Source organism: Prionailurus viverrinus, chromosome D2, assembly GCF_022837055.1.
Source record: "Prionailurus viverrinus isolate Anna chromosome D2, UM_Priviv_1.0, whole genome shotgun sequence".
NCBI classification, from domain to species: domain Eukaryota; kingdom Metazoa; phylum Chordata; class Mammalia; order Carnivora; family Felidae; genus Prionailurus; species Prionailurus viverrinus.
Window position 1 is genome coordinate 6,042,689 of NC_062571.1, and position 25,774 is coordinate 6,068,462.

The 25,774-nt window shown below is 42.9% G+C and overlaps 1 protein-coding gene across 3 annotated transcripts in view; it reads right to left on the reverse strand.

Annotated features, from left to right (window-relative positions):
- Positions 1-25,774, reverse strand: part of PRKG1 (protein kinase cGMP-dependent 1) — a 1,255,886-nt gene that overhangs the window by 1,083,159 nt on the left and 146,953 nt on the right. For 2 of the 3 annotated variants that reach the window (XM_047825015.1, XM_047825014.1), the window contains exon 2: positions 2,260-2,426. In XM_047825015.1, coding sequence (XP_047680971.1) covers positions 2,260-2,426 — 167 coding nt within the window. Of the gene's footprint in view, positions 1-2,259; positions 2,427-3,959; positions 3,971-25,774 lie in introns of those variants that run through there. The other variant, XM_047825016.1, reaches the window with a different exon arrangement.

Here is a 25,774-nt window from a genome sequence, read left to right on the forward strand (position 1 = left end):
GACCCAGGCAAATTACTTAACCTCATTGGGCCTCTGTCTCTTCATCTATAAAGAAAAATAATAAATATTGCCCCTTACTTCATAGGATTGTTTTGAAGATTAAATAAATTTTATACATGGAGTGTGTTTGCAAAAGCATGTTCCGTATGTTGGGCATTGCTCTAAGCACTCAATAAACATCAACTGTGATTTCTAAGCTTCTTCTAACATAGCTAGTGGACTTGCAGTTAGTCTTACAAAACAGAATAGTATGCATAAACAATATTTTTTTTAGAAAAATTTGCAAGGTTGTGCGGAAACCTATTTTCGTAAGAGATACTCAACATAAAGGAGAAGTGAACACACAGGTTTTCAAAATATCCATTTCTTGAATGGATTTTCAATAATTAGCATTTGCAAAAGGCTGAAGTAAAGTATATACCTCGCTTTACCACAATAGGTATGTTCTTACAAACGTGCCTGACAATGAATTAACTGAAAAATCAACTATGAAACCACTGATATACTGTAATCTAAGAAATGCTTTAACTTGGTTTGTAATTGTTAGCACTCCTTAACACATCCCTCTGTATTTATAGGTTACGCTCGGCCTCGATATATTTCTCACCTCTTTCTCATCCATTTTGCTCACTACCCACATACGCTCTCGCCCTATAATTTTATCTCCTTCCCCTGCAATTGTCTGGCAAGTGAATACTGTTTGTGTTTTTGTTTACTGGGTCTTGCTTTTATCCAGAAGAAAGCCTAGCTGAACATTTATGTCTTTTTGGCCTGGGGAGAAACTTTAGAACACTGACACAAAAGCCGAACACTTCTAGAGAAAAAAAAAAAAAAAGACAGAAATTATGAGTTAAAAGTTGAATGCCTAATATATGTCAAAAAAAGATTACAAAGGAAAATTAAAAGGTGAATGACATATGCAGGAAGAACATTTCTTATATACTGTCAGGTACTTGATGGAAATAATACCACTCACTGCTATTTTTTAACATTTTACACTGTACATTACACATTTTTTACTCAGACTGTTTCATGTTAACTTCATAACAATCTTGTAAAGACAGAAAAAGCAGGACATTCCAGTATCAGCATTAAGGACAATTTGGGCCAGATAATTCTTTGTTGTGGGCGCCTGCCTGGCAAAGCGGAGTTCCTGGTTTTTACCCACAAGATGCCAGAGCCTCTCCCCCCAACCCCGACCCGTCCCCATTGCAATTGTGACAACCAAAACTGTCCCGAGGCATTGCCAAATGTCCTGTGGAGGGACAGAATCATCATCAGTTGAGAACCACTGTCAGAAACAAGTAGTGCCTTTTTTAAAAATATACAAATGAGGTTAAACTCAGAGAAGTGATGTCACTTGCCCAAATAACGCCCCTTCTCTTAACAACCTATAAACTTGACAATTCTAGGAGATTGCCATGAATGCTTTGGTTAAAACACCAATCACCACCTGTAAACTGATTGCGATTTCTGTATGGCCACTCTGTGATCTTATAGGCACCTGTGAACTCACTTTCTCCTTGGCTGGTCTGGTCATGACCTCAGGCTTTTGTTCCCCCCCGCCCCCCCCCCCCCCAGAAAGAAAACATGGCATTATAAGCTCCAAGCTAGAAATAAACAACACGAAAATCTGTCTGGGCATAAAATAAATTTGTATGGTGCCTCCCTCAATTGTTTTTTTTTTCCAAAACGGTTTCTATCTTCATTTGCGCAACATCTATGGAACAATCTATCACTCTTATTAATTAGGCAGCTAACAGGCCATCTGACCGGTCTGATTTATCTCTTTCACACACATATAAAATGCTGAAAACACTCTCTTTTTATAGCACAATAGCAGGAAACCCAGTCATATCCTGAAAATGAAAAGTAGAGTTGACACTTTGATTATCTGACCAAGAATACTTCCCGACGGTCCCAAGTTTCTCTGGAAGCTTCGTGAGCTTGCTCAACGACCTGACAGTGTGCAGACTTACACAGCACAGTAAACAGCGTTTCCTTCCTTCACACTGTCACCCTTTCCCCAGGTCTAAAAAATATCCTCGACTCTCAGATGAATATTCTCAACACAAACCCTTTGTACAACTAGTCAACCACTGTATTTAAGTCGTGTCCCGCCTCTTTTCAAACTGTTTCCCAACAACAAAAGAGGGAAACATGGAACCGTCCCCTGTAATCCATGGCCTTCTGTGTGTGGGCTGATTAAGACGAAAAGGGAATATTTGAATGTCAGAGGCTCAGGGTTACGAACCATACCTTCCATGACATACACCAGTGACCCCACGTCTCCTTCTTTGATGATGCAGCTGTCTTTGCCATATTCCACTGGGTACATACAATCCACAATCTCCTGGATCTGCGACAGCTCCAAGTTCTTCATAAAGTCATTGTCAAGGATAGCTTCCTTTATGAGATCCTTGGACCTAGGGAAAGAGAGGGAAGATTTACTGGCACATCTGACAAGCGTTTTCATAGTCTGTGAAGTTGAGCAGAGCCATAGAGTGTTCTGGCACACTACGATGCATTTGCTTGTTAGGAATCCAATCGTATTCTGAAAAGACCTAGGAACAAAGTAATTCTGCGGCAGTAGGAAAGGCGTGAGAAAATTTCCTTTAAATACACTATCATTTAATGCACATGTGACCAACCAATAAACAAACCAAAGTGTGAAATTCCATTTTGTTTCAGAATGTTCTTTAATCACGAAGATTGGGAGAAAGCCAGTAGATGAGCATTTTAAATTGAAGTTTGCAACTTAGTTTAAGAATAAATGCGAACAAGGGGCGCCCGGGGGGCTCAGTCGGTTAAGCATCTGACTTGCGCTCAGGTCGTGATCTCGCGGGGTTCAGGAGTTCGAGCCCCACATCGGGCTCTGTGCTGACAGCTCAGAGCCTGGAGCCTGCTTCTGATTCTGTGTCCCCTCTCTCTCTGCCCCTCCTCTGCTCACACTCTGTCTCTTTCTCTCTCTCAAAAATAAATACACATTTAAAAACGTTTTTAAAAATAAATGTGAACAAGAGACAATAAATCTTTTTAAAAATTTTTTATGGCACAAACACTCTTACCGCTATCTCTACATATTATAAAAGAACATTAGGATGTATTGTACTATATATAATTACAGTAAAAAATTATTTGTTTGCTTATTTGTATGTGATTCTTCCACTAGACTTTATGCTCCACGTGGATGGGGATCATTTTTACTTTTCTCTCTATGCCAAGTGTCAACACAATGTTAGTTACGGTGCAGGTGCTCGAGAGTAATATTTGGGTTAAAAAACTGGTAAGAATTGGACTCCTAATTAGCCGTTTGAAACAACCGGTAGAAACGTGATAGATCCTCATCCATACCTAACATATTTTCAGAGAAAATCTCTTTCTTGAAGCAGTTTACAGTGAGGTGCCCAGGAAGATAAAACTCTACTGCACAACATGTGTTTAAACACGACATGATTTAGACATGGATTAAACAGGTAGTTGGCGGGAAAGATATTTTTACAAATCCTATCATTGGAATTCAAAGTGGTCACCTGGGAAAGTGTTGCCGAGCTTAAAGATGGTGGTAATTTGAGTCTCTCTCTTGAATCCCTTACCAGGGATTGTGACAAAGCAACTAAAAATTTTCACGAAGAATGGTAATGGTATGGGGGAAATTCCTACAGTATACTTAGGTGAAAAAGCAGAAAACAGAATTGTTTTTAGACTAAGAGAATATTTTATGTGAGAACTTAGAGATAGGAGAATTTGGAGAATAAGGCAATTTAGAATAGAAGAAAACCAGGAGGTGTCACCTCACCTCCATCAGTATGGCCGCCATCAAAGAGGTAAGAGATAACAGATGCTGCGAGGATGTAGAGGAAAGGGAGCCCTCGTGCACGGTCAGTGGGAATGGAAATTCGTGCAGCCACTATGGAAAGCAGAATGGAGGTTTCTTACAAGATTAAAAATAGACCTACCATATGATCCAGTAATTCCACTTCTGGGAATATAACCAAAAGAAACAAAAACACTAACTTTAAAAGATTATCTGCAGCCCATGTCCATAGCAGCATTATTTACAATAGCCTAGACATGGTAACAACGGGAGCGTCTACAGATGAATGAACGAAGAATACGCAGAACGTATACATGCGCGCGCACGCTATGGAACATCATTCAGCCATAAAAGAGGAAATCCGGCCCTTTGTGACAACCAGAATGAACTCTGAAGGCATTATGTCAAGTGACATAAGTCATAGGAAAACAAAGTACTATATGACCTCACTTACGTGTGGAATCTAACGCGTGCGCGCGCACCCGCGCGTGCGCGCGCACCCGCGCGTGCCAAACTCCTGGAAAAGAGATTGGATTTGCAGTTATCAGAGATGGGGGACAGGAGAAGAAGGAATTGGAGGAAGGTTGTCAAAGTGCACAGAGTTGCCATTATACCTAAGTATGGATATGGAATGGACAGCTTGATGACTACAGTGAACATTGCTGTATGATCCAGAGAGAAACTTGTTGCGGGAAATTTTTTTCATTCCTTTTTATTATATCCATAGGAAATGAGGGCTGTTAACTAAAACCTATTGTGGTAATCATTTCACAATATATATAAATTAAACCACCATGTTGTGTACCTTAAACTTACATAGTGATGATGTCAATCATTTCTTAATAAAACTGGAAAAAAATTACCAACTCAGAAGAATTTTATGTGAAGACCGTAATGTTACTTTTCAGTAAATGGTAGGTAAAAAAGATAGTAATAGTATTAATTGCAGCAGCAGTAAAAAAAAAAAGGGGGGGTGGGGAAGGGACATAACAGAGTATATACAGCAATGACCCGAAACAATTTTAGAAGGAAATAAACAAAATGTTGGCATTGGTTGCCTTTGGTGACAGAATTATGTTTTTCTTTCTACTTTTATCTCTTTATAAAATTTTCTAGAATGGGGCATGCTTTTTCATATTGAAAAATCACTTTAAAGGCAGTTTATAAAAAGTCACTGTGCTATTTGGAGAAATAAAAATAATCTGATTTCATCCACTTCTCATTGAAACAATGACATATTTTTGGCATATTCTTTTATGTCTTTTATTGGCATATTCAATGTTACCCTTTGCAATAGATTCTTGTTCATGTGGCTGCGTTTAAATACTAATGGTAGGGATTTTCACCTAATATAGAGACAGCCAGTTGTTAAGAACTTCAGAATAGACTATTCTAAAAGTGAGACTTTTGGGGCCCCTGGGTGGCTCAGTCGGTTAAGCGTCTGACTTCAGCCCAGGTCATAATCTCAAGGTTCGTGGGTTCAAGCCCTGCTTTGGGCTCTGTGCTGACCGCTCAGAGCCTGGAGCCTGCTTCGGATTCTGTGTCTCCCTCTCTCTCTCTGCCCCTCCCCTGCTCATGCTGTCTCTCTCTGTCTCTCAAAAATAAATAAACATTAAAACATTTTCAAGTGAGACTTTTACGTTAGTCAGGCAGGGTTTTTCAGCCGTTTATTCCAGCTTGCCAAAACTTTATGCAAAACTCTGTCCCCATCTGTGACTATCATGACATCTCCTTTCTTAATTATCTTCACCATCTGATGTCAGGAATGGCAGCAGCACCTTCAGAGTGACTCCTGAGATCTACTGTTCTAGGATCACATTTCCCAACACCAGGACCTAGTTGATGTTTAGGAAATTAATTTAATTAAATAGTTAAATAATCTCTTTACATAAAATGCCTTTATTTTCTTTGTTTGGGTCAGAGAGTGAGGTCATCAATAGGTCCTTATTTTCTAATATCGTAACTCCTGGAGGCTATCAATCCCAGAATCCCTACCTGGGGAGCCACTGATGGCATCTTATCCTTTCGGAAACATTAATAGTGCTCCATTAAAAATCTAAGCCCTAGAAATGCCACCAGCTTTGAAGGAGAGCCCTACTCTCCCCAAAATAATTATCTCAATCCAAGGATGGGTGAAGAAAGCATTTCTCTTTTCTCTTAAGTAGGACTATTACCCTGTTTTGTGAAGACTTCAGAAATGGTGAAACCCTGAGGTCTAATGCAATCTCTTAGAATTACCCAGATTTTCCAAATGTTGACCACAAAGTCAGTGGGGGGAGGGGAACTTCAGGCTGCTGTCGCTTCTCAGATTTCTTTTGAAATGGAGGACGTCCGATCTCAAGTCTCTGAAGAAACAAAAACTGGGGGTCGTCACGTATGTGTTTGTGTCACTTCAAAACACACTGAGAAATAGGGGGACCTGTGTCCTACCTGTCCTTTCACACAAGTACCGTCCAATGAAACGCCTGTCCCTGAAACGTCACCAACAATCCATCTCATGCCTCTGTGTGGCGTAACCCGGAGATGTTCTTGTCGGGGAGCAATCGTGAACGCCCTGCCCCTTCATAGAAGTCTCCCTTAAGTCCTTTCCCACCTAGGGCTTGAGCCACTGGGTCAATTCTTCGTCTCCCTTTGCTCCAACCTTATGGACTAGAATCGATCACCGCCTCCACTTCAGTCTCCTGTGACTCCTTCTCTTTCCTTGAGACACAGTCTAAGACACTCGCTGTACCTAAAATATGATGCTGCATGCGATGCCAGCAAGCTTGGTGATCAGTCTGGGAGCTGGGGAAAGCTGCTATCACAAGTTCCAGAAGGCGGCTATCTGCTCTCGCTCAGAGTACATATTTTAACAACAGGCTGCACGAATTCAGCAGCCTGACCTGGGGACTGTAAGAAGCAAACACAAAGATCTTGATGTTTGATCCTTCCTGTCTGCTTCTGTGTATAAACAATCCATTAACATTGTTTTTCTTCCGTGCTCCAAATGTGTGGCTTTGGAAATACAAACACCATAAAAGGAACTTGGTTATTTTGAGCTCACCCTATTGATTCGTCATCATCAAACTGTCAGCCTCTGAAATATTGGCTATATATAAATGGTGTGCTGGTAAACACCCCCTCTCCATGGGGGGGGGGGGGGTAAAAAAAAAAAGCTTTGGTTTGTAGCATTTGCCAATTTCCATGGTATAAATACTCCCACCATAGCCAATTTCAAGCCAATTTCAAGTCTACTAATGTAAAGTCAACCTGCTTGCAAAATTCCTGAAAATTTAACAAGCAGTTCCTATATGAGCCAGTTAAGAGTTGGCTCCAGCAAATTGCTGGATATAGATTATTTTTCTAACACCCTCAGAATTTAATGTGCCTTAATTTATAAGTGCTGAAACCAACATGATAATCCTTTCCTTCTCTAAAAATTTCATTAGGTGACATAATACCCCCAGATCATTTAAATGCCAAGATTTCCAGCCTTGAGTCTTCCCCACTTTCAGGTTTTAGAAAATGACTTGGAAAACCCACTTCCCCTTCTACTTCTGCAGAGAAAGTTCTTGAACAGACGCGAATAGTTGGTAGAAATAATCTTCCTACACAAGCTTTAGTAAAAACGGGCAATTCTAGCCAAGTGTCGGAAAATACACACCTACTTCTCTAACAAAGAAGCCGGCATTATTCACTATTAATAAACAGAGCCTCATTAGTTTTCTCAACATTAAACCAAAGGCTATTCTACACCGTGGTTATTGTGTCTTGCAGTATCTACACAGGGCTAGCGTTATTTCAAAGAGCAGGGAAGGCTGTTTAGACTGGGGCATCACGAAGGCTTCTCTGAACCGAGGAGTCTATGACAATAGGATCCAACCACGGGAAGATTGTGCAGACGACTATTCTAACTGAAAGGAAAAACACACAGAAAGGCGCAGAGGTTGGAATGAGCTCGATCTGTCCAGAGGCCCGAAAGGACACCTCTGTGGCTGAAGGACAGAGCGAACAAGAAGCCAAGGGCCAGGAGAACGAGATTACAAAGGCAGGCAGGAGGCAGGTCTCCTAGGGTCTGGAACGTGGTGATGACATTGCAGTGTTTTCTAAAGCTACAGGGACGCAGGGCAGGAATGGAAGAGAGATGATTGACGGGCAGTAGATCAGACATAAAACAGAAATAATACAAATGTACTTTAAGCTGTTTCTGAGTTCATGGAGGTTTTCTGCCATGTATTTCATCGATTAACGGAGGCCAAAACTGTAACTTATGACTATGTTAATAGGGAATTCTTATTGTTAAAGCTCGTGGGAACCCCTATCTCTGAAGTCCTACATTTCCTTGGACTTTGAATCACTGACGCTTGGGCCACTTATGCATTTTGGGAAAGAAAGAGGTCTCATGTCCAATTTCAGGCTGTCTTCAGAGGCCTAGAATTTACTCTCCACTCAAAGCATCTCTTTCGTTTCGCCCTGAACACACACCAGGCAATAGCAAATATGGCCAAGAGGGCCGGGCCCAGAAACGTGAGAATTATCACCCGGTCCCTCCGTTTCAAAGACTTCCAGGCACTTTAAAAAACAGTTAAAGGGGGCGCCTGGGTGGCTCAGTCGGTTAAGCGGCTGACTTCGGCTCAGGCCATGATCTCATGGTCTGTGAGTTCGAGCCCCACGTCGGGCTCTGGGCTGACCGCTCAGAGCCTGGAGCCTGTTTCCGATTCTGTGTCTCCCTCTCTCTCTGACCCTCCCCCGTTCATGCTCTGTCTCTCTCTGTCTCAAAAATAAATAAATGTTAAAAAAAAATTAAAAAAAAAAACAGTCAAAGCTATTAAATTATTACTATGAGTGAAAATCAGCCAAAATGGTTTTAAAAGTGTAAAGTGTCTATAATCAGCTTTTTGACTACAAAAGCGCAAACAGGACTCTGTCCTTTTAGCTCTGGATGGTCAGCTGTAGGCTCCCAAGTCAGAAGAAGCAGTAAATGCAGTTTCAAAGCCGCCCTTACCTGCAGTATAGTCTGCAGAGGGCACCTGAGAAGTCTAATCGGAAGTAAATGGACGGTTTACTCACATAAAGTCATTACAAAGCCCCTTAAGAGTTTCCAATCCCAGGAGTCACCTCGACAAGGTAACTCCATTCATCTGCTGCGAACTATCCGGGTAATTACCTGCAAGCAAGAGACACTCTTGGACTCCCGCTCTTGCTGCCCCAACAAGTTACAATTCTATCTCAACAGTGGGTCCTATCTCTGGTCCAACAGCTTTCCTGCATGAGCTTTGCAGGTCTAAGCTGGCTGAGAGCTAAGAAATATCCATCAGCCCACATTGCTTAAAGACAGAATTCAATCCCGCAAAGCTACTGACCAATTTAGATATTTCCTCACAACTGAAAATCGGCTTTCAACAAGTTCCAGCCTATATTTTCACATCAGCCAACTCTGCCGTGGCCATCTCGCTCTTGTAGCAGAAACGGTCATGAAGAGATCAAAACTATTTGCAGCATTTGGACCTAAAATCCACACACGGGGATAGCTGGGCCAAAATACATGGGAGCAACATAGTTCTTGCTGACCACTGACAGTAATCTTTTCTCAATGACCTGCATTGCAAATCATTTCCAGTTGCCATTTCCCTTCTAAAAACTATCCTGTAGTTCTAACACAGATGAGAGTCTAAGGGAAAAAAATGCTTGGGGCAAGAAGACGGTTCACCCGCAAGACCTATGCGCTCGAAAATCACTCAAGCCTCCTCGTTTTTAACTAATGCTCTGTACTTATTCAAATTGACAACAATATGAAGTCGCTCTTGAAATCACCGCTTCAATGCAAACAGATGGAGCAGACTTGTGCTAATTAAAAGAAAAGGAAATTATTGTTCTTTGTACGTGTTCACCAACTTCCAACAAGTCAATGTTAAAGTCTTCGCTCAACTATTCAAGTCATTCAGTGCCCTAGAGATACATTTTACAGCTACTTCATACTAGTGAGGCTGACTTAAAATAGAACAGTCTCCAAAAGGGCCCAGATCAAACGCTCATCCTCCGAGTTTCTCTTTCGTACCACGGAAGTAGAACTGTGGGGTTTCACAGAAGCTCCATAAAGCGCTTTCCGTGAGAATCAAGAAGACCGTACGCGTTACAGAATGGAAGAACCACGTGGCCTCGTCTATTATGAATGAATTCTATTTTTAAAGTTTAGCTATCTAAACTGAAAAACAGAGCAACAATTAGGGAGAAAACACGTGACATATATTTATACGTCCAATCGCAATTCAACACCGTCAAACAACCGTTCCTCTCTCAAAACCCTCCAACAATGGCGATCCCTTAGAGTTCACTCGTTTCCAAGAAGGTCAACACGATCACACCAGGAACATCCAGCAAGGTGCCTCGCCACCCCGGGTGACCCTGCCTACGGGTGCCACAATGCTCCGTGTAGCTCTTGAAAACCTAGTACCTCAAGTTATGACTGTGTGTTCTCCATGGCCGTTTCGGTAAGTTCAAGGACATGATGTTGAAGTTAATCATCAAAGAAACCATTTTAGAAAAACTTCCTGCTGTTCAGGTGTTTCTCAGGTGAAGCTCTGGGATATGCTGCATTCTACTGTCAATTACCTAACATTTGTTTGAATTCAGCAGCAGGAAAATAACATGTTTCTCTATAAACCCTCCACCCGCCAAATATGTGTACTTTCTATTGGCTCAAAATTAGGTCTTGGGCCATTCATGACTTCCTCTGGTGCTGCTTCCAGAAAACGAGAGCCCAAGTTGGCCTTGTAACAGTGACCCTCGGGTCTTAAGGAACAGGTCATCTGTTTTGATAAACTTGGTTCAACTGCATCTCCAAACAGCTTCGCTTGCATTGGGCTTTAATCCATGAGACACACTGAGTCGGCTTAAAGGGAGATGACATACATATATATATATTTTTTTTGAGAAATTAATTTTTTAATAAACTTAATTTTAAAATAAATTTTAAATTTAATAAATTTAAAAACCAAACAATTATGCTCCTAGTTGTGAAAGCTCGGTGGTTTCCAAGCTTCTCAACCAGAGTGGAAAAGATTAACCAGTGGTGACAACATGAGATCACAGTAGTAGGTAGACTACGACTGCTGCTGTTGCTACAACCACTATTTATCTGGTTAATCCATGTCCCTTAGCAAGGAGCCTTATGTCACTTCAGTTCCACAACGACTTACTGAATTTGCCACGGTGGAGCTGAGGCTCAGAGCAGCTGTATAACCAGCCCAATGTCCCCCAACTAGTACATGACAGGTAAGAGGATTTTTTTTAAGTTTATTTGCGAGAGAGAGAGAGAGAGAGAGAGAGAGAGAGAGCGCACACACGCGCACATGAGGGGAGGAAGGGCAGAGAGAGAATCCCAAGCATGTTCTGCACTGTCAGCACAGAGCCTGATGTGGGGCTTGCACTCACGAACCATCAGATCATGACCTGAGCCACAACCAAGATTCGGAGGCTTAGCCCACTGAGCCCCCTCCCCAGGCATCCCAACAGGCATCAGGATTTAAAGATAAACCCATGGGACTCCTAAGCCTCGCTCTACTAAACTGTGTGGGTTACAAGCCCACGACACAAAATTGTGTTGACAATGTGAATAAATTATCCCAATTATGAAATCCAAAAGCAAACATTCTTCCCATTTATCTCTACTTCTACAAAAGTTAAGAATGCTACGGTTGGATAATATGACCTTTTATCTGCAGAGAGCACTGCACGCTTTCAAAACAATTCCCCATCTAACATTTCATCCTATTATTGCCACAAACCTGTGAAGTAGGTAGAACAGATGTTACTATTATCCCTATGTGGCAGATAAGAAAACAGAGGCTCAAAGGGGCTAGACGCCTGCCAAGTCCGTGTTGGAGATTAAAGGAGAACTCAGGGCAACTGACTTGCAGCCTGAAATCAACATGTTTCAGACCTTCCTTCATTACACGCACATTCACATTCTTTCTGTCTCTCTTTCTACATCTTTGATTCTCTCTGTGCCTGTCTCTCTTTCTCGTGCCTTCAGCCATTGGGCAAAGACTCAATAAATCCACTGCCCCAGCATCAGCAGGGAACTGTGGCCATTTGACAAGAATTCTATAGTTTAAAGAACTCTGTGATGGTTCATTCAGGGAGATTTCCGCTCTGATCCAATTCATTCTCTACATTTGCGAAGCGTGACTATGTCTTGTGGCTTTCATAGGGAGATAACCTCTAATACAAAACCACCTCTTGAACTCGACAATGGAATTCAACTCACGTGCTTTCTGTTTTGTTTTTATTGTCTTAAATTGTTTTGAGAGACAGAGAGAGTGAGTGGGGAGAGCCAGAGAGAGAGGGAGAGAGGGAATCTCCAGCAGACTCCATGCTCCGCATAGAGCCCAAGATGGGAGTTCGGACCCACGAACCGTGAGATCATGACCTGAGCCAAAACCAAGAGCTGGATGCTTAAACTGACTGAGCCACCCAGGTACCCCGAACTCAACTCATTTTACTCCAGGGTGTTCAAACATCTGTTGTGAGCACACCCCTTTTCCCTCTCCCTCCTTTCCTTCCTAAAAGCCTGCCTCATATGGACTTCGTATACAAATACGAAGGGGAAAGAAAGTGTGCAAAAGTTTCCTCTTAATGAATATGACATGTTAAACATTAAATGCTTTCCAGAGACGTATTTTACGGTAGAAATCTAATATGGAGAATTTATAAACCTAGCAAAACCTGTTAATACAATGGTTTCTGTGCTCTAATTTGATAAGGTGGCTATCTTAAATTTTGGTCAAAGAAGTCAATGTAGGGAGGAAGGGAAGGAGGGAGATCAATGTGATTTTGTCACTTGAATCCACTATCTATCACCCTGTAACACGCTGTCCTTTAAAAGTTTGTCCCTTTCAGTGGCAAACAGTGAATATTTATTATATTTCCAATGCAACAATTCTAGGTTCAAATTCTGCCACTGCAGGTAAATACAGATAATAGTGATTGATGGGTTTGAAACGCAACCGTAATTATCCACCAAATGATTGAAAAAGTGACCTAGAGTAGCTGCTGACATGAGCACAGTATTTATGGAACAAAGTCGTGCCTACAAATCTGAAAGCCATTCCCAAAAACGTGTCCCTTGTGAAATAAGGTCACAGTCATCAGTGAGTGAAGGACAAGAGGAAAGAGGAAAACCATAAAGAAATCTAGGCAGGCCATGAAGCCAAGGGGGTTGAGCATAATAAATAAATACGGAAGACAGAGGGCTGATAACACAAAGTACACCGGAATTGCAGACCATACATCTGTAGGCACCTGATCTCAAAGTGTCTGAAGGATTCCAGCCAGTCGAAGGGGGACTTCAGGGTTTTGCCAGGCCAAGGTTCCAAAAGTCTGAAACAGGCCATAGAAGGGAGGGGAACCGGCGGCTGAGCATCTGGGGCACTGAGTAAAAGTGGGTCTGGACATACATATCTAAGTGAATTAACCCAAAGGGCAGAACTGAGCCTGAAATGTTGACCCCCGAACCCGAGGCAGCTAGATGGAACACACGGATTTGGGGGGGAGGCGGGATGAAGGGCTTGCACAATATTCCTGGGGTGAGGGTTGCCATGATTCCAAGGGACTCCTTTATGGAGACGTTGGGTTGTGATGTACCCCCAGCTGGGAATGTGCCACCAAAGAGGAAGAAACTGCTGGACAGACCCTCTGCATACAGTACCTCCCACTTTCTACTTTTTTGTCAGTCTCTGGAACGAGAGGAACATGAACTGGACAAAGGGATGTGAAGAAGGGGAGGTCATCCATGAGGACACTAACTCTCCTTGTGGGTAGAGTTCAGATACAGGCAGAACTGCCAAGAAGAACTTCCTCGGGGTATATTTACTCGAGGTGTTTTAGACATGTCGTCTCACCTCATCCTCCCAATGAAAACTTCCAGAAACAGATCAGTTGCGCAACTTAGTAAAACGATTGACATAACATTGCACTTTCACCCCACGGCCCTTCTTTAAGACCCCAGGTTTCTCGGGGAGTCTTAGATATGGTCTGCAAGGCACCTGACCATTAGATTCGTTCGTTCGTTCGTTCGTTTGCTCATTCATTTATTCATTCATCCACCAAGCATGTCTTCAGTGCCTCACACGTGACACTGGGGGCCCAGGGATGAGTGAAATAAGGTCTTTGTCTTCTCAGAGCTGTGATTCTGGTCGTAGAGGGAAGACAACACAGAGGTAAATAAATAACAGAGTTGAAAGAGAAAAAGCGGAAGCTTACAAAACGGGTCCCGAATGCAAACTAAAGAGGAACACCTATTCGGGGTCTGAAACAGAGACCTTTCTAGAAATGGAACACTTAGGCTAAGATTTAAGGATAAGATGCACCAAACACAGGAGGAGGGCACTCACGACAAGAGGAACAGACTGTTTTCAGACTCCAGTTTGGAGAAGGTAGGTAGAGCCTTTTGAGCAGGAGAAAGGAGGGCTGGAGGTGAAATTGGGGGACGTAAGCAGGGCTGGTTTAGACGGGAGCTTGAAGACTGGAGGAAAAGAACTCGAGTCTTGGTCAAATGAAAAGCTACTAACAGTGAAACGAGGTTCGCGAGGGACACGGCCTGATTTATAGTTTGAAGAGATCACTTAGGGTTGCAGGGAATGAAAGGAGACAGGTGCGAGTGGCAGAAGGGAAGGAGAGCCCCGGAAAGTGCCACTGCGGTATTTTCAAACAAGACAAGAGTGACGACTCCGGTTAGGAAGGTGACGGCACAGATGGCCAGAAATGTAAGTTAAACTCGAAGTAGATTTTCCAGGTAGAAGCTCTGAGACTTCACGTAGGATTAAATGAGGGGAAAGGTAGTATTCTGTTAAAACACTACCCAAAGCACTCGACAGATTCAGTGCAATCCCTAGCAAAATACCAACAGCATTTTCCCCAGAACTGGAACAAATGATACTAAGATTTGTATGGAAGCACCAAAGACCTCAAAGAGCCAAAGCAATCTTGAGAAATTAGAACAAAGCTGGAGGCATCCCAATCCCAGGTTTCAAGACACACTACAAAGATGTAGTCCTCAAAGTAACGGAGTCTTGGCACAAACACAGACACGTAGGTCACCAGAGCAAAACAGAGAACGCGAAAGGAAAGCCACACTTATAGGGTCAATTAATCTGTGACAAAGGAGGCAAGATTACACAATGAGGAAAAAACAGTTGCTTCAACAAACGGTGCCGGGAAAAAAGTGGACGGTGACATACGAAAGAATGAAACTGGACGGGTGTCTTACACCGGACACAAAAATAAACTCAAAATGGATGAAAGACCCAAATATGAGACCTGAAACCATAAAACTCCTGGAAGAGAACATAGGCAGTAATCACTTTGATGTCGGCTGTAGCAACATTTAAAAAAAATTTTTTTTCACGTTTATTTATTACTGAGAGATGGAGAGAGACAGAGCACGAGTGGGGAGAGGCAGAGAGAGAGGGAGACACAGAACCCAAAGCAGGCTCCAGGCGCTGAGCTGTCAGCATAGAGCCTGACGTGGGACTCAAACTCACAAACCATGAGATCATGACCTGAGTCGAAGTCGGACGCTTAACCGAGTGAGCCACCCAGGTGCCCCAAAACATTTTTATATGTACGTCTCCCGAGCAATGGAAGCTAAAGCAAAAATAAACTATTAGGACTACATCAAAATAAAAATCCTCTGCACAGCAAAGGAAATCATCAACAAAATGAAAAGGCAATCTACTGAATGGGAGAAGATAATTGTAAATGATACATCTGACAAAGGGTTAGTATCCAAAATATATAAAGAACTCATACAGACAGCTCAGCACCAAATAATAATAGCAATAATAATAATAGTCCAATTAAAAATGGACAGATGACCTGAACAGACATTTCTTTTTTCTTTTCAATTTTTTTTTCAACGTTTATTTTTTTTGGGACAGAGAGAGACAGAGCATGAACGGGGGAGGGGCAGAGAGAGAGGGAGACACAGAATCGGAAACAGGCTCCAGGCTCCGAGCCATCAGCCCAGAGCCCGACGCGGGGCTCGAACTCACGGACCGCGAGATCGTGACCTGGCTGAAGTCGGACGCTTAACCGACTGCGCCACCCAGGCACCCCATGAACAGATATTTCTCCAAAGAAGACACATGGATGGCCAAGAGACACATGAAAAGATGCTCAACATCACTCATCATCTGTGAGTGTTGATCAAAACCATGAGATATCACCTCACGTCTCTTCGAATGACTAGAATCAAAATGAAAAGAAATAACAAGTATTGGTGAGGATGTGGGAAAAAAAACAAACCCTCATGCACTGCTGGTGGGAATGCAAATTGGTACAGTGACTGTGGAAAGCAGTACGGAGGTTCCTCAAGAAATTGAAAATAGAAATACCACAGTATCCAGTAAATCCACTACTGGGTATTTACTCAAAGAAAATGAAAACATTAATTCAGAAAGACATAGCGGCACGCCTGGGTGGCTCAGTCGGTTAAGCGCCGGACTTTCGGCTCAGGTCATGATCTCACGGCTCGTGGGTTCGAACCCCATGTCGGGCTCTGTGCTGACAGCTCGGAGCCTACAGCCTGCTTTGGATTCTGTGTCTCCCTCTCTCCCTGCCCCTCCCCCGCTTGTGCTTTGTCTCTCTCACTCAAAAATAAACACTGGAAAAAAGACACATGCACCCCTATGTTTACTGTAGCATCATTTACAACAGTCAAGATGTGAAAGTGACCCAAGGGTCCACTGATAGATGGATGGATCAAGAAGATGTGGTATATATACACAAAGGAATATTACTCAGCCATAAAAAGGATGAGATCTTGCCATTTGTGACAACATGGGTGGACCTAGAGAGTATTCCGCTAAGTGAAATAAGTCAGAGCAAGACAAACACCCCATCATGTCACTTATTGGTATAATCTGAAAGACAAAACAAAAAAACCAGAAGCAGAAGCAGATCCATAATTACAGAGAACAACATGATGGTTACTAGAGGGAAGGGAGTGACGGGTTGGGCAAAACGGGTGAAGGGGGGTGGGAGACACAGCCTTCAGTTATGGAATGAATATGCCGCAGGGGTGAAAGGCACAGCATAGGGAACAGAGTCACTAATATTGTACTAGAGTCGTATGGCGACAGACAGTAGTGACATTTGTGGTGAGCACAGCATTAAAAAAAAAAAAAAATGTTACAGAGAACCCAACCAGCCTGGGGCCGTGGTCCACAGAGAAGTGCTCACAAAGATAATGGAAAAACACCAGAATAGGCAAGAATAGATGAGGAAAGTGATGGAAAGGAAGCATTTCAAGGAAAAGGATGGCTAACTTTTCCTGTGATTCTCGCCAAAGGCACACTTTCCAATATGATTAGTTTTAAATCACCAGCCTTTGTAGCTCTGACATGCTTCGGTTACTCGTTACAAAGGAACATTCCGCTTTCGACTAGTAAAAGTGAGCAGTGAGTTCCATCATGCTAATTATTCTAGATCACTTAAAAATACTTTGACTGTGGCTTTATTCCTCAGACTGCTTTCAACACAGGGGTACCACAGCAACTGAAACTGCCTGGAAACAGAATCCCCTGAAAGAAAGCCAGGCAGATTTATTACCATCACCGTCATCCTCCACGTTTGAAAACACACACAGGACACGCATGCATCACACGTTCTAAGCAGACGTGTATTAAAGTCTGCAAAGATTCCTGGGGTAAGGATACAGGGAGAGAGGCTCACATTAGCGGTTTAAAAAAAAAATCGTAAATACTTTAAGAGCCTGGGTTTCTCCTCAATTATCAGAGCGAAAGTGAAATCAGCATGAATTAAATCACACTTTGACGGCCACCTTTGGAGGGAGAAGGATCCCTTGGTGTGCAGGAAATACACTTGCCAGCAACCTGACCGGACGATCCACATGAGGACCTTGGTTTATAGACTGGATTCTCATACCAAGTTCCTGCAGATAAAGAGCCCTTATGCAGAAAGGCAGACAACAGAGAACAGGAAAGTGACTCAATATTAATCATACGTTGACTCATTCGACATCGTATAAGCCTCATTACCCTCCCCTTCATTTATTTCCTAAGCTCAGGACTGTCTTGTAAATGACACCATTCAGAGAAATGGCTGCACCATGAGGATCATTAAGATTTCTGCGCTGAATGTAGTATTTAGGAGTTTGGAATGTCCGTACGGCAAAGCTTGTGCTCCTGGTTAATAAAATGAGTATCTCACTTCACTTTTCACTCTTGAAGTCTTCCTACCACGTTGATCATTCCTGACATTCATGGATAATCTTAGCCATCAAACCCAGCTACTCTGCAACCTTAAAAGTCTTTGAAAACACAGCGTGGGGGTGGGTGGGGCATACGAGTAGTAAGTACACACTTTTCATCCTAAATTTTAATTTCAATCTGCTTTCAGAATTGGAAATGATGGCATGCTAAGCTACCTGTCTACCGACATTCGGTTCGTGCTCGCTTGGAACTGTGCTGAAATAACGTGGACCAGAGGCTCCACTGCTCACTTGGACAAAATTTCGGCAACTAGTTTTCTTATCCCCTTTGAAGCACCCCCAACCAGCTTCCAGAGTGCGTCGCGGGAACCCCCAAAATGTTAAGTCCCCAAAGTAACTTTTCCAAAGTGAACAGTCCCAAAAGTGACTTTCAACTTATCGTGGTGCCATGTCATACCTCCTGCAAAATCCAATTCCGTTTGTTCTCACGGCATGTAATCACCAACCTTCTCTTGCATGATTTCTTTAACTAATAAGCCTTAGCTCAACCTTCAGTGATCTCTTACTTAAACTGCTATGACCTTTTCTCCTCATCTAATATCAAATGGTCCCCAAGGACATCATTCCACCTTGTTATCCTGAAGTTGTCACCCAGCTTGTTGTAACATAAATCTATCCTAAACCAGACCCCTGACTCACAAACTCCAACCTTGAATCCCAACCTTGAGATTTTTGATGATCACTTGCTAATTCACTGGGTTCACCGCAAATTTGTTGTCTTCTATTTCTTTCCCTATTGCCCCCCCCCTTTTTTGGAAAAAAATTATTTGGCATACCCTTCCTTATAGCAGTAGAATAAAGTTTCTATTAGGTCCTATCTTTCTTTAAGTCACTAAATAGAACCTGCGTCTCACGTAAGATTATCAGAATTTCCATCTTCTGATCTTTCTCCACCCACATGGGGGGTGGGGCGGTGAGAGGTGGGAGGGGGGCTAAGTCAATTGGGGAAATGTGTAAAGATACCCAAGACCCACTCCAAAATCTGATTTCAGATAGCTAGGTGTTGGTGTAGGTACTGTTATATACATGTCATAGCATGTGAAATATATTTTTAATCACAGTTCACATGTAAAAGTTTGGGGTTTTGTTAAATTTGAACTTTTATGTGTTGTTTACCAGTCTTTAAGTTTCTGTTTGCTTTAAGAAAAAAATGAATCAATAAAATATGGCATCATTCAAGTACTGTCTATCCAAAGTGATATTCTGGAAGACATACACAATGTGGCAGAAAATATCACACTTTATCTTGAAGTGAAGCCTGAAAAGCTGTAAACACTAACCCCTAAGAAGGAAAGAATGGCACCCACAGAGAACCCCAAGAAGCTTCTCAGTTGGGTTTTTGCACGAAGTCAGAGTGAAGACAGAAGTTACCCAGATATTTATTCCCTGAAATACTCTTTCCTTTGCCTGTAGGAGATCAACCTAGTAATTTTCGCTCTCCCTCCCGTGTCTCTCCTCCCCTCCCTCCCTCCCTCTCTCTCTCTCTGTCTCTGTTCTTCCCTCCCAGGCTCCCAGCAGCAACTCCTTCTCACCAACCTACTTAACATTTATAGCTCCTGGGGCTCTGTTTTAAGCCTTTTTTCTCTTTTAATTTACCACACTCTTCTTGGATAATCTTGCTGAAATTACTATCTCTTTGCGGACGATACCTAAATGTAGATCTCACACCAGACTTCTTTCCAGAGCTCCAGCTGGAAGGCTTCTTGCCCACACAGGTACCCTAAGCTCGGCATGGTCACAACTGAACGATTTTCCTCCCGAACTCCCAGCTTCGCTAAGAGCATCCCCCGCTGCCCAGATGGTCAAACCAGGAGTCGGGAAGTCATCTCTGACCTTCTCCTCTCCCTAATCCCCCCTGCCCGTCTCCACCTCTTTGCTAGCATCTCCCTGCTTCTAGTCATCTCCATGAAACTTGTAGTTTAAGGTGCCTTCATCTCTCCGTTCAACCTTGGACTTGACTTGGGAGACTTCTTAATCTCCAAAGCGGTCCCCTAAATCCAAGCTTTAGTCTCTCTTGCACACTGCAGGGATCTCTTTAGAAAATCTGCACGTGAGGGGCGCCTGGGTGGCTCAGGCGGTTACGTGTCTGACTCTTGGTTTCAGCTCAGGTCATGATCTCACAGTTTGTGAGTTCAAGCCCCACGTGGGGCTTTACGCTGACAGCGTGAAGCCTCCTTGGGATTCTGTCTCCCTCTCTCTCTGCCCCTCCCCTACTCACTCTCTCTCAAAAACAAAATTAAACCTTAAAAGAAAGAAAGAAAGAAAGAAAGAAAGAAAGAAAGAAAGAAAGGAAGGAAGGAAGGAAGAAGGAAAGAAAGAAAATCTGTCTGGGAAAAGTGTGAACTCCAAATACGGTTGATACCTGAATTAATAACGTCATATCGGGGTGAGTATGCTGGTTTGTACACTCTACTACATTTATATGACATACTATGATCACTGGGCAATTGGGGGTGAAAGGTACATGAGTGTCCTCTGGGCTTTTACTGAAGATTCGTGTAAGTCTTAAACTATTTCAAAATAAAAAGTTATGGGGAAAGGGGCGCCTGGGTGGCGCAGTCGGTTAAGCGTCCGACTTCAGCCAGGTCACGATCTCGCGGTCCGTGAGTTCGAGCCCCGCGTCGGGCTCTGGGCTGATGGCTTGGAGCCTGGAGCCTGTTTCCGATTCTGTGTCTCCCTCTCTCTCTGCCCCTCGCCCGTTCATGCTCTGTCTCTCTCTGTCCCAAAAATAAATAAACGTTGAAAAAAAAATTAAAAAAAAAAAGTTATGGGGAAAAAATACAACTCTGATTATATTCTCTGATTTCTACCCCACCCCTTCTTAAAACCCTTAAATAGCTTCCCTTAAATAAGACCAACATCCCTACATTGACTTTCAAACCCACTCAAATTCTGGTCTACCTCATGCTCCATTTTCCTTTTTGGACTTGTACTACAATCATACTAGTCGTCTTCTCATCACTCAAAAAGGACACTCTCTCTTGCCTTCAGAGCTACAGATAAGCCATTCCCTGTACTTAGCACAGTTTCCCTAACTCTTTATTGGGCTTATTATCCGCCTTGTTCTTTAGATCTCTGCCAACCGTCCCTTTCTCGGGCATCCTCTCCTCACCCGTCCCATCAAACTGGATGAATCCACCCTCTTTCAAGACAGGCAGCACCCTTCACTTTTCCTTTTATAAAATTCACCCTGCCTGAAATGTCTTGCTCAATATCTCCCCTATCTCCAGTCCTCTGTAAATGCGACACAAAGAGTTGAGGTTTGTGATGAGAAAATATCTGTGGGGCAAATGAATTCACGAATTTTTTAAATTGCTGCTAAAATCCACATTCTTCATCGACTTCATCATTCCCCAAAGGAGTCTATGGACCGTAAATACATCAGCACATCGAGTGATAGTCTACTTTTCTATAATCAGGAATACTTTTTATCTTATGAACCAAGATTTTGGGGTAGTCATATGCCAAACATTGCAGACTCTAGAAAATATCTAGAGAAGGAATATATATTTTTGTCCTAGAAATAGCTCTATAGGAAGTCTACGGACTCACAATTACATATACGACAAAGGAGGGTCTACAAAAGGCTGACATTCACTGTTATTTTCTGCACTAGTAACCTGTCCGACGTGCTCATCTATCCATATCCCCAGTGTGCCTACGGTAACACAGAGTGCTTGCTACCCCTGTAGAGCGTTCGCAAGTCCACTGTAGGTCCACTCTATGTAATTCCAAGAACCAAAAGATCTCTAAGGATAAGAAATCAACAGCTAGAGGTTCAACTCCTGGTTTTAAAAATGAGGAAGCTAATAGGGGCGCCCGGGTGGCTCCGTCAGTTGAGCATCTGACTCTTGATTTCTGCACAGGTCATGATCCCAGGGTTGTGGAACCAAGTCCTATGTCGGGCTCCGTGCTGAGCGTGGAGGCTGCTTGGGATTCTCTCTTTCTCTCTCTCTCTCTCTCTCTCTCTCTCTCTCTCTCTGTCAGTTGCACAGGAATGCTCGCTCTCCCTCTAAAAACTACAAATAAATAAAAACGAGGAAGCTACTAAGATCAGAGTTAAGTGCTGCCACAAACAGGATCAGAACATAAGTAACCTGGAATCTCGGTGACAAAACTCCACCTACATTTGTTCACAGACTGTAGAATTCTCAAGAAGCGTATTGATTTGCAAACATTTCCATCCGCCCTATTTAACCATTGCCTCCTATAGACTGGAGTTTTTTAAAGTACAAATAATTGTTAAACCTGGAAGCAACGAGAAAGTCATTTAGCTTTCTGACAATGACAGACGTAAGAATCCACTGAGGAACATTAAAATTCTGAATTCGGTTCTGAGATCTTGAAGACTTTTTTTTAAGACTTGGAGTTCTTAAGTTTTGTTTACTGATGCATTCACTTTAAATTGGATTCTAAATGAGGCAGTATGGAGATAAAAGTCATAGAGATGTTTATGTCAAGATCCGGGAATGGATTCACGAGGAAGGGAAGAGCAGGGACACTGTTGGCAGCTTTTGGTTCAAATTAATGCTCCAACAAGTACTATCTCCCTCACTGACACCTGTGTTATTTCTCTTTCTCATAGTAGTTTTTTCACAAAAGACATACAATCCATATCTTATCTACCCATTTATGTGGTAGATTTTTTTTAGTCTGTGAATTATTCTTCATCATAATTCACACAAGCCAGATTTAATATCCTCCTTTGATATTAAAATCATGTGTCAAAGCTTGTAGGGGTAAGTCAATAAAGAACTAAGCCATCTCTTTTTCATATTAACTGTGCTAAGGTATTAGAAATCAAACCTCTCCCCACTCTTGTCCAGAAAGCCAGACGGCAAATATTCGCAGGGCAGCAGCCCAGGGGGGCAACCACAGAAAGACCCGGGTGATGCTTCTCTTCTCTCACTGTTGGGCCACGACGGAGAAACCAGTGTGAGCCTCGGTCACCCCGTCAGTAACGTGAGCATAAAAGTGACACCCATCTCTGGGGCCGGTGTGAGGAGGTACTACAGTCGGTGAGATTGTGGTTTGGGTGCCTGGCACAGGTGGGGGCACAAGCAGAGGCTTTTCCCACCGACAGGTGCATCCGTTCCAACAACTAAGAGTGTTCGCTCTCCAGACCCACCACCTCGGACTCCTGGTGGGAAAAGGTTCGCCCACAGGAAAGAGGGACACTGAGAGAGATCTAGCTACACATCCACCCTGCTGGATAGGTTACAGTGCACACACGGAGGCCCCGGCCCAGAGATTTGGAGCCCGCAGATCTGGGCTGGGACGCAATCATTTGCTTTTTTAACAAGGGCCTTACAGGCCTGCAGATGTCCATGGAGCACACTTGCAAAAACGCTCTTCTAGATTTGCCTCATTCTGTCTCTGTGTCAGAACCGACTGGCAGAGTTCTGTCCTTCACACAACGACGCTGGCCTCCCAAAGGACATGTCTTCAAGAAACTCCATTTTGGTACCAAACCCTGAACTTTTCCTGAAGGGTCGATGTGAGAAACAACCCTATGATGATGACATTTGTGACGTGTAAGATGTTGACGGTTCCATTCTTTGACGTCTCTTTTACTAATCTTACTAAATAGGTGTCTTTGATTCTAAACTGACTTAACATTTTTATTTGAAAGTAAGTGGGATATACTAAATATGTGTGTAGACGGGGGGCACCTGGGTGGCTCGGTCGGTTGAGCGTCCGACTTCGGCTCAGGTCATGATCTCACGGTTCATTGGTTCGAGCTCCATGTGGGGCTCTGTGCTGACAGCTCAGAGCCTGGAGCCTGTTTCAGATTCTGTGTCTCCCTCCCTCTCTCTACCCTCCCCCACCTGCACTCTGTCTCTCTCTCAAAAATGAATACACATTTACAATTTTTTAAAATAAATAAATATGCGTGTGGATCTATGGAGATATATACATATACATATATGTGGGGCTGTACATATCTGGAAGCAAATAGGGGCACCTGGGTGGCTCAGCCATTTAGGCACGTGACTCTTGAATTCTGCACAGACCATGATCTCATGATCCTACACCTATGTGTGTAGAAACATAGACATGTGCATATACATGTATCTACACGCACACGCATAGGTGTACGTATATGTGATTGTGCCCCCTGACTCTGAAAACCAAGAATCTCTCCTCCTAGGCCAAGTGCTCCAAGGCAAAAAGCAGCCAAGTAGCTATTTGGTCCAATCAGAACCAAACCCTGGTGATCCAAAGTGGAGATCAGGAGAAATGGAGGAGGTTCTGCCTTTGATTTTAGAAGGATCCATGTCTAATATCCCTCCAGACAAGGGAGCTTCAGCTCAAGTTTTCTGTTGTTGCTGTTCAGTCCAAACCCACACATGAAGTTTACGGGGAATTTGGATTTTTGTTTATTTCTTGGGCTAAAGTGTGTGTATCGTGGGGTCAAGTGGGTCCTTTTAAGCTAAATAAAGGGGCCACTTATTGCATATTTGATCGTGCGATCATTTCTTGGGAAAACCTATTACAGACAATATTTACTTAAGTCATTATCCTGACATTAAAATTCTGCCGGACCGGTCTCTCCCCCGTTCCCCAAAACAACACAAAAGAATTTCAAAGTCTTTTCAGGAAGCCTGCACAGGGTGGGAGCATTTCTAAATACTTGGTGGAGCCTTTTTTTTTTTTAACCACACCTAGTAGGTGCTCCATCAAAGCTGTCCGAATGGAAAGAAGTTATACGATCCGTATACCAAGAGTGGCACCAGGAGACTGTCATGTTGATACGGTCATGGGCATCCTAAAACAATTAAATAGGGGTCCCGGGGCGGCTCAGTCCGTTAAGCTTCCGACTATTGATTTTGGCTCAGGTCATGATTCCAGGGTCATGGGACTGGGCCCCATGTCTGGCTCCACCCTGAGTGTGGATTCTGCTTGGGATTCTCTTTCTCCCTCTGCCTCTCTCTCTCTCTCTCTCTCTCTCTCTCTCTCTCTCTCAAATATAAAAAATAACTAAATAAATATTAAATAAGTAAATAAAGTAACAACTAACTAAACCATACCTTATCCTTCCACACTTACCTGCCAGTTCTGTGGGCAGAACAAGACAAACCTTACACGCGCCATGACTTACAGTCAATTCTAGCTAAGCTGGTGAATCTGCCTGTGATACTTTGTGAGAGTCTGTCGAGATGGAGCTTTACATACAGAAAGACAATTAGGCCTTTGATGGAAGAAAAAGAAATCAATGAAACTTCAGGAGATAGCTCTTTAACATAGAACAGAAAATGCAACAGGCCATTTTTTATTTTTTTGGCCATGTATCACCTACTCCACTGCCAGGTTAAACACTAAAATAGGAAAAAGCTCAGTGACAAGACAATGGACCGGACACCTCAGGCTGACCTTCTACCTGAGGAAATAAAATTGGATCAGACAAGCAAATCTTACTAAATTCTGACGATCATATGCCATTTTGGCCAATAAATAGTCAAAGCATTTACTCCTTTCTGGTAATAATCGGTGTACCCCGTACATTTTTCTAGCCTCTTGGAGACTTTTAGAGCGTGTGTTTGTTTCCTTTTCCTTCTTTCACAACGGGAGCCCGTTTTCTACTTCTTAATCTTCAAGTCTCAAGATGTCTCTACATCTACTTAGCACCCAGAATTATTTTATATCTGAATTAACCTTTCAAACAAATAAATGAATCAATCATC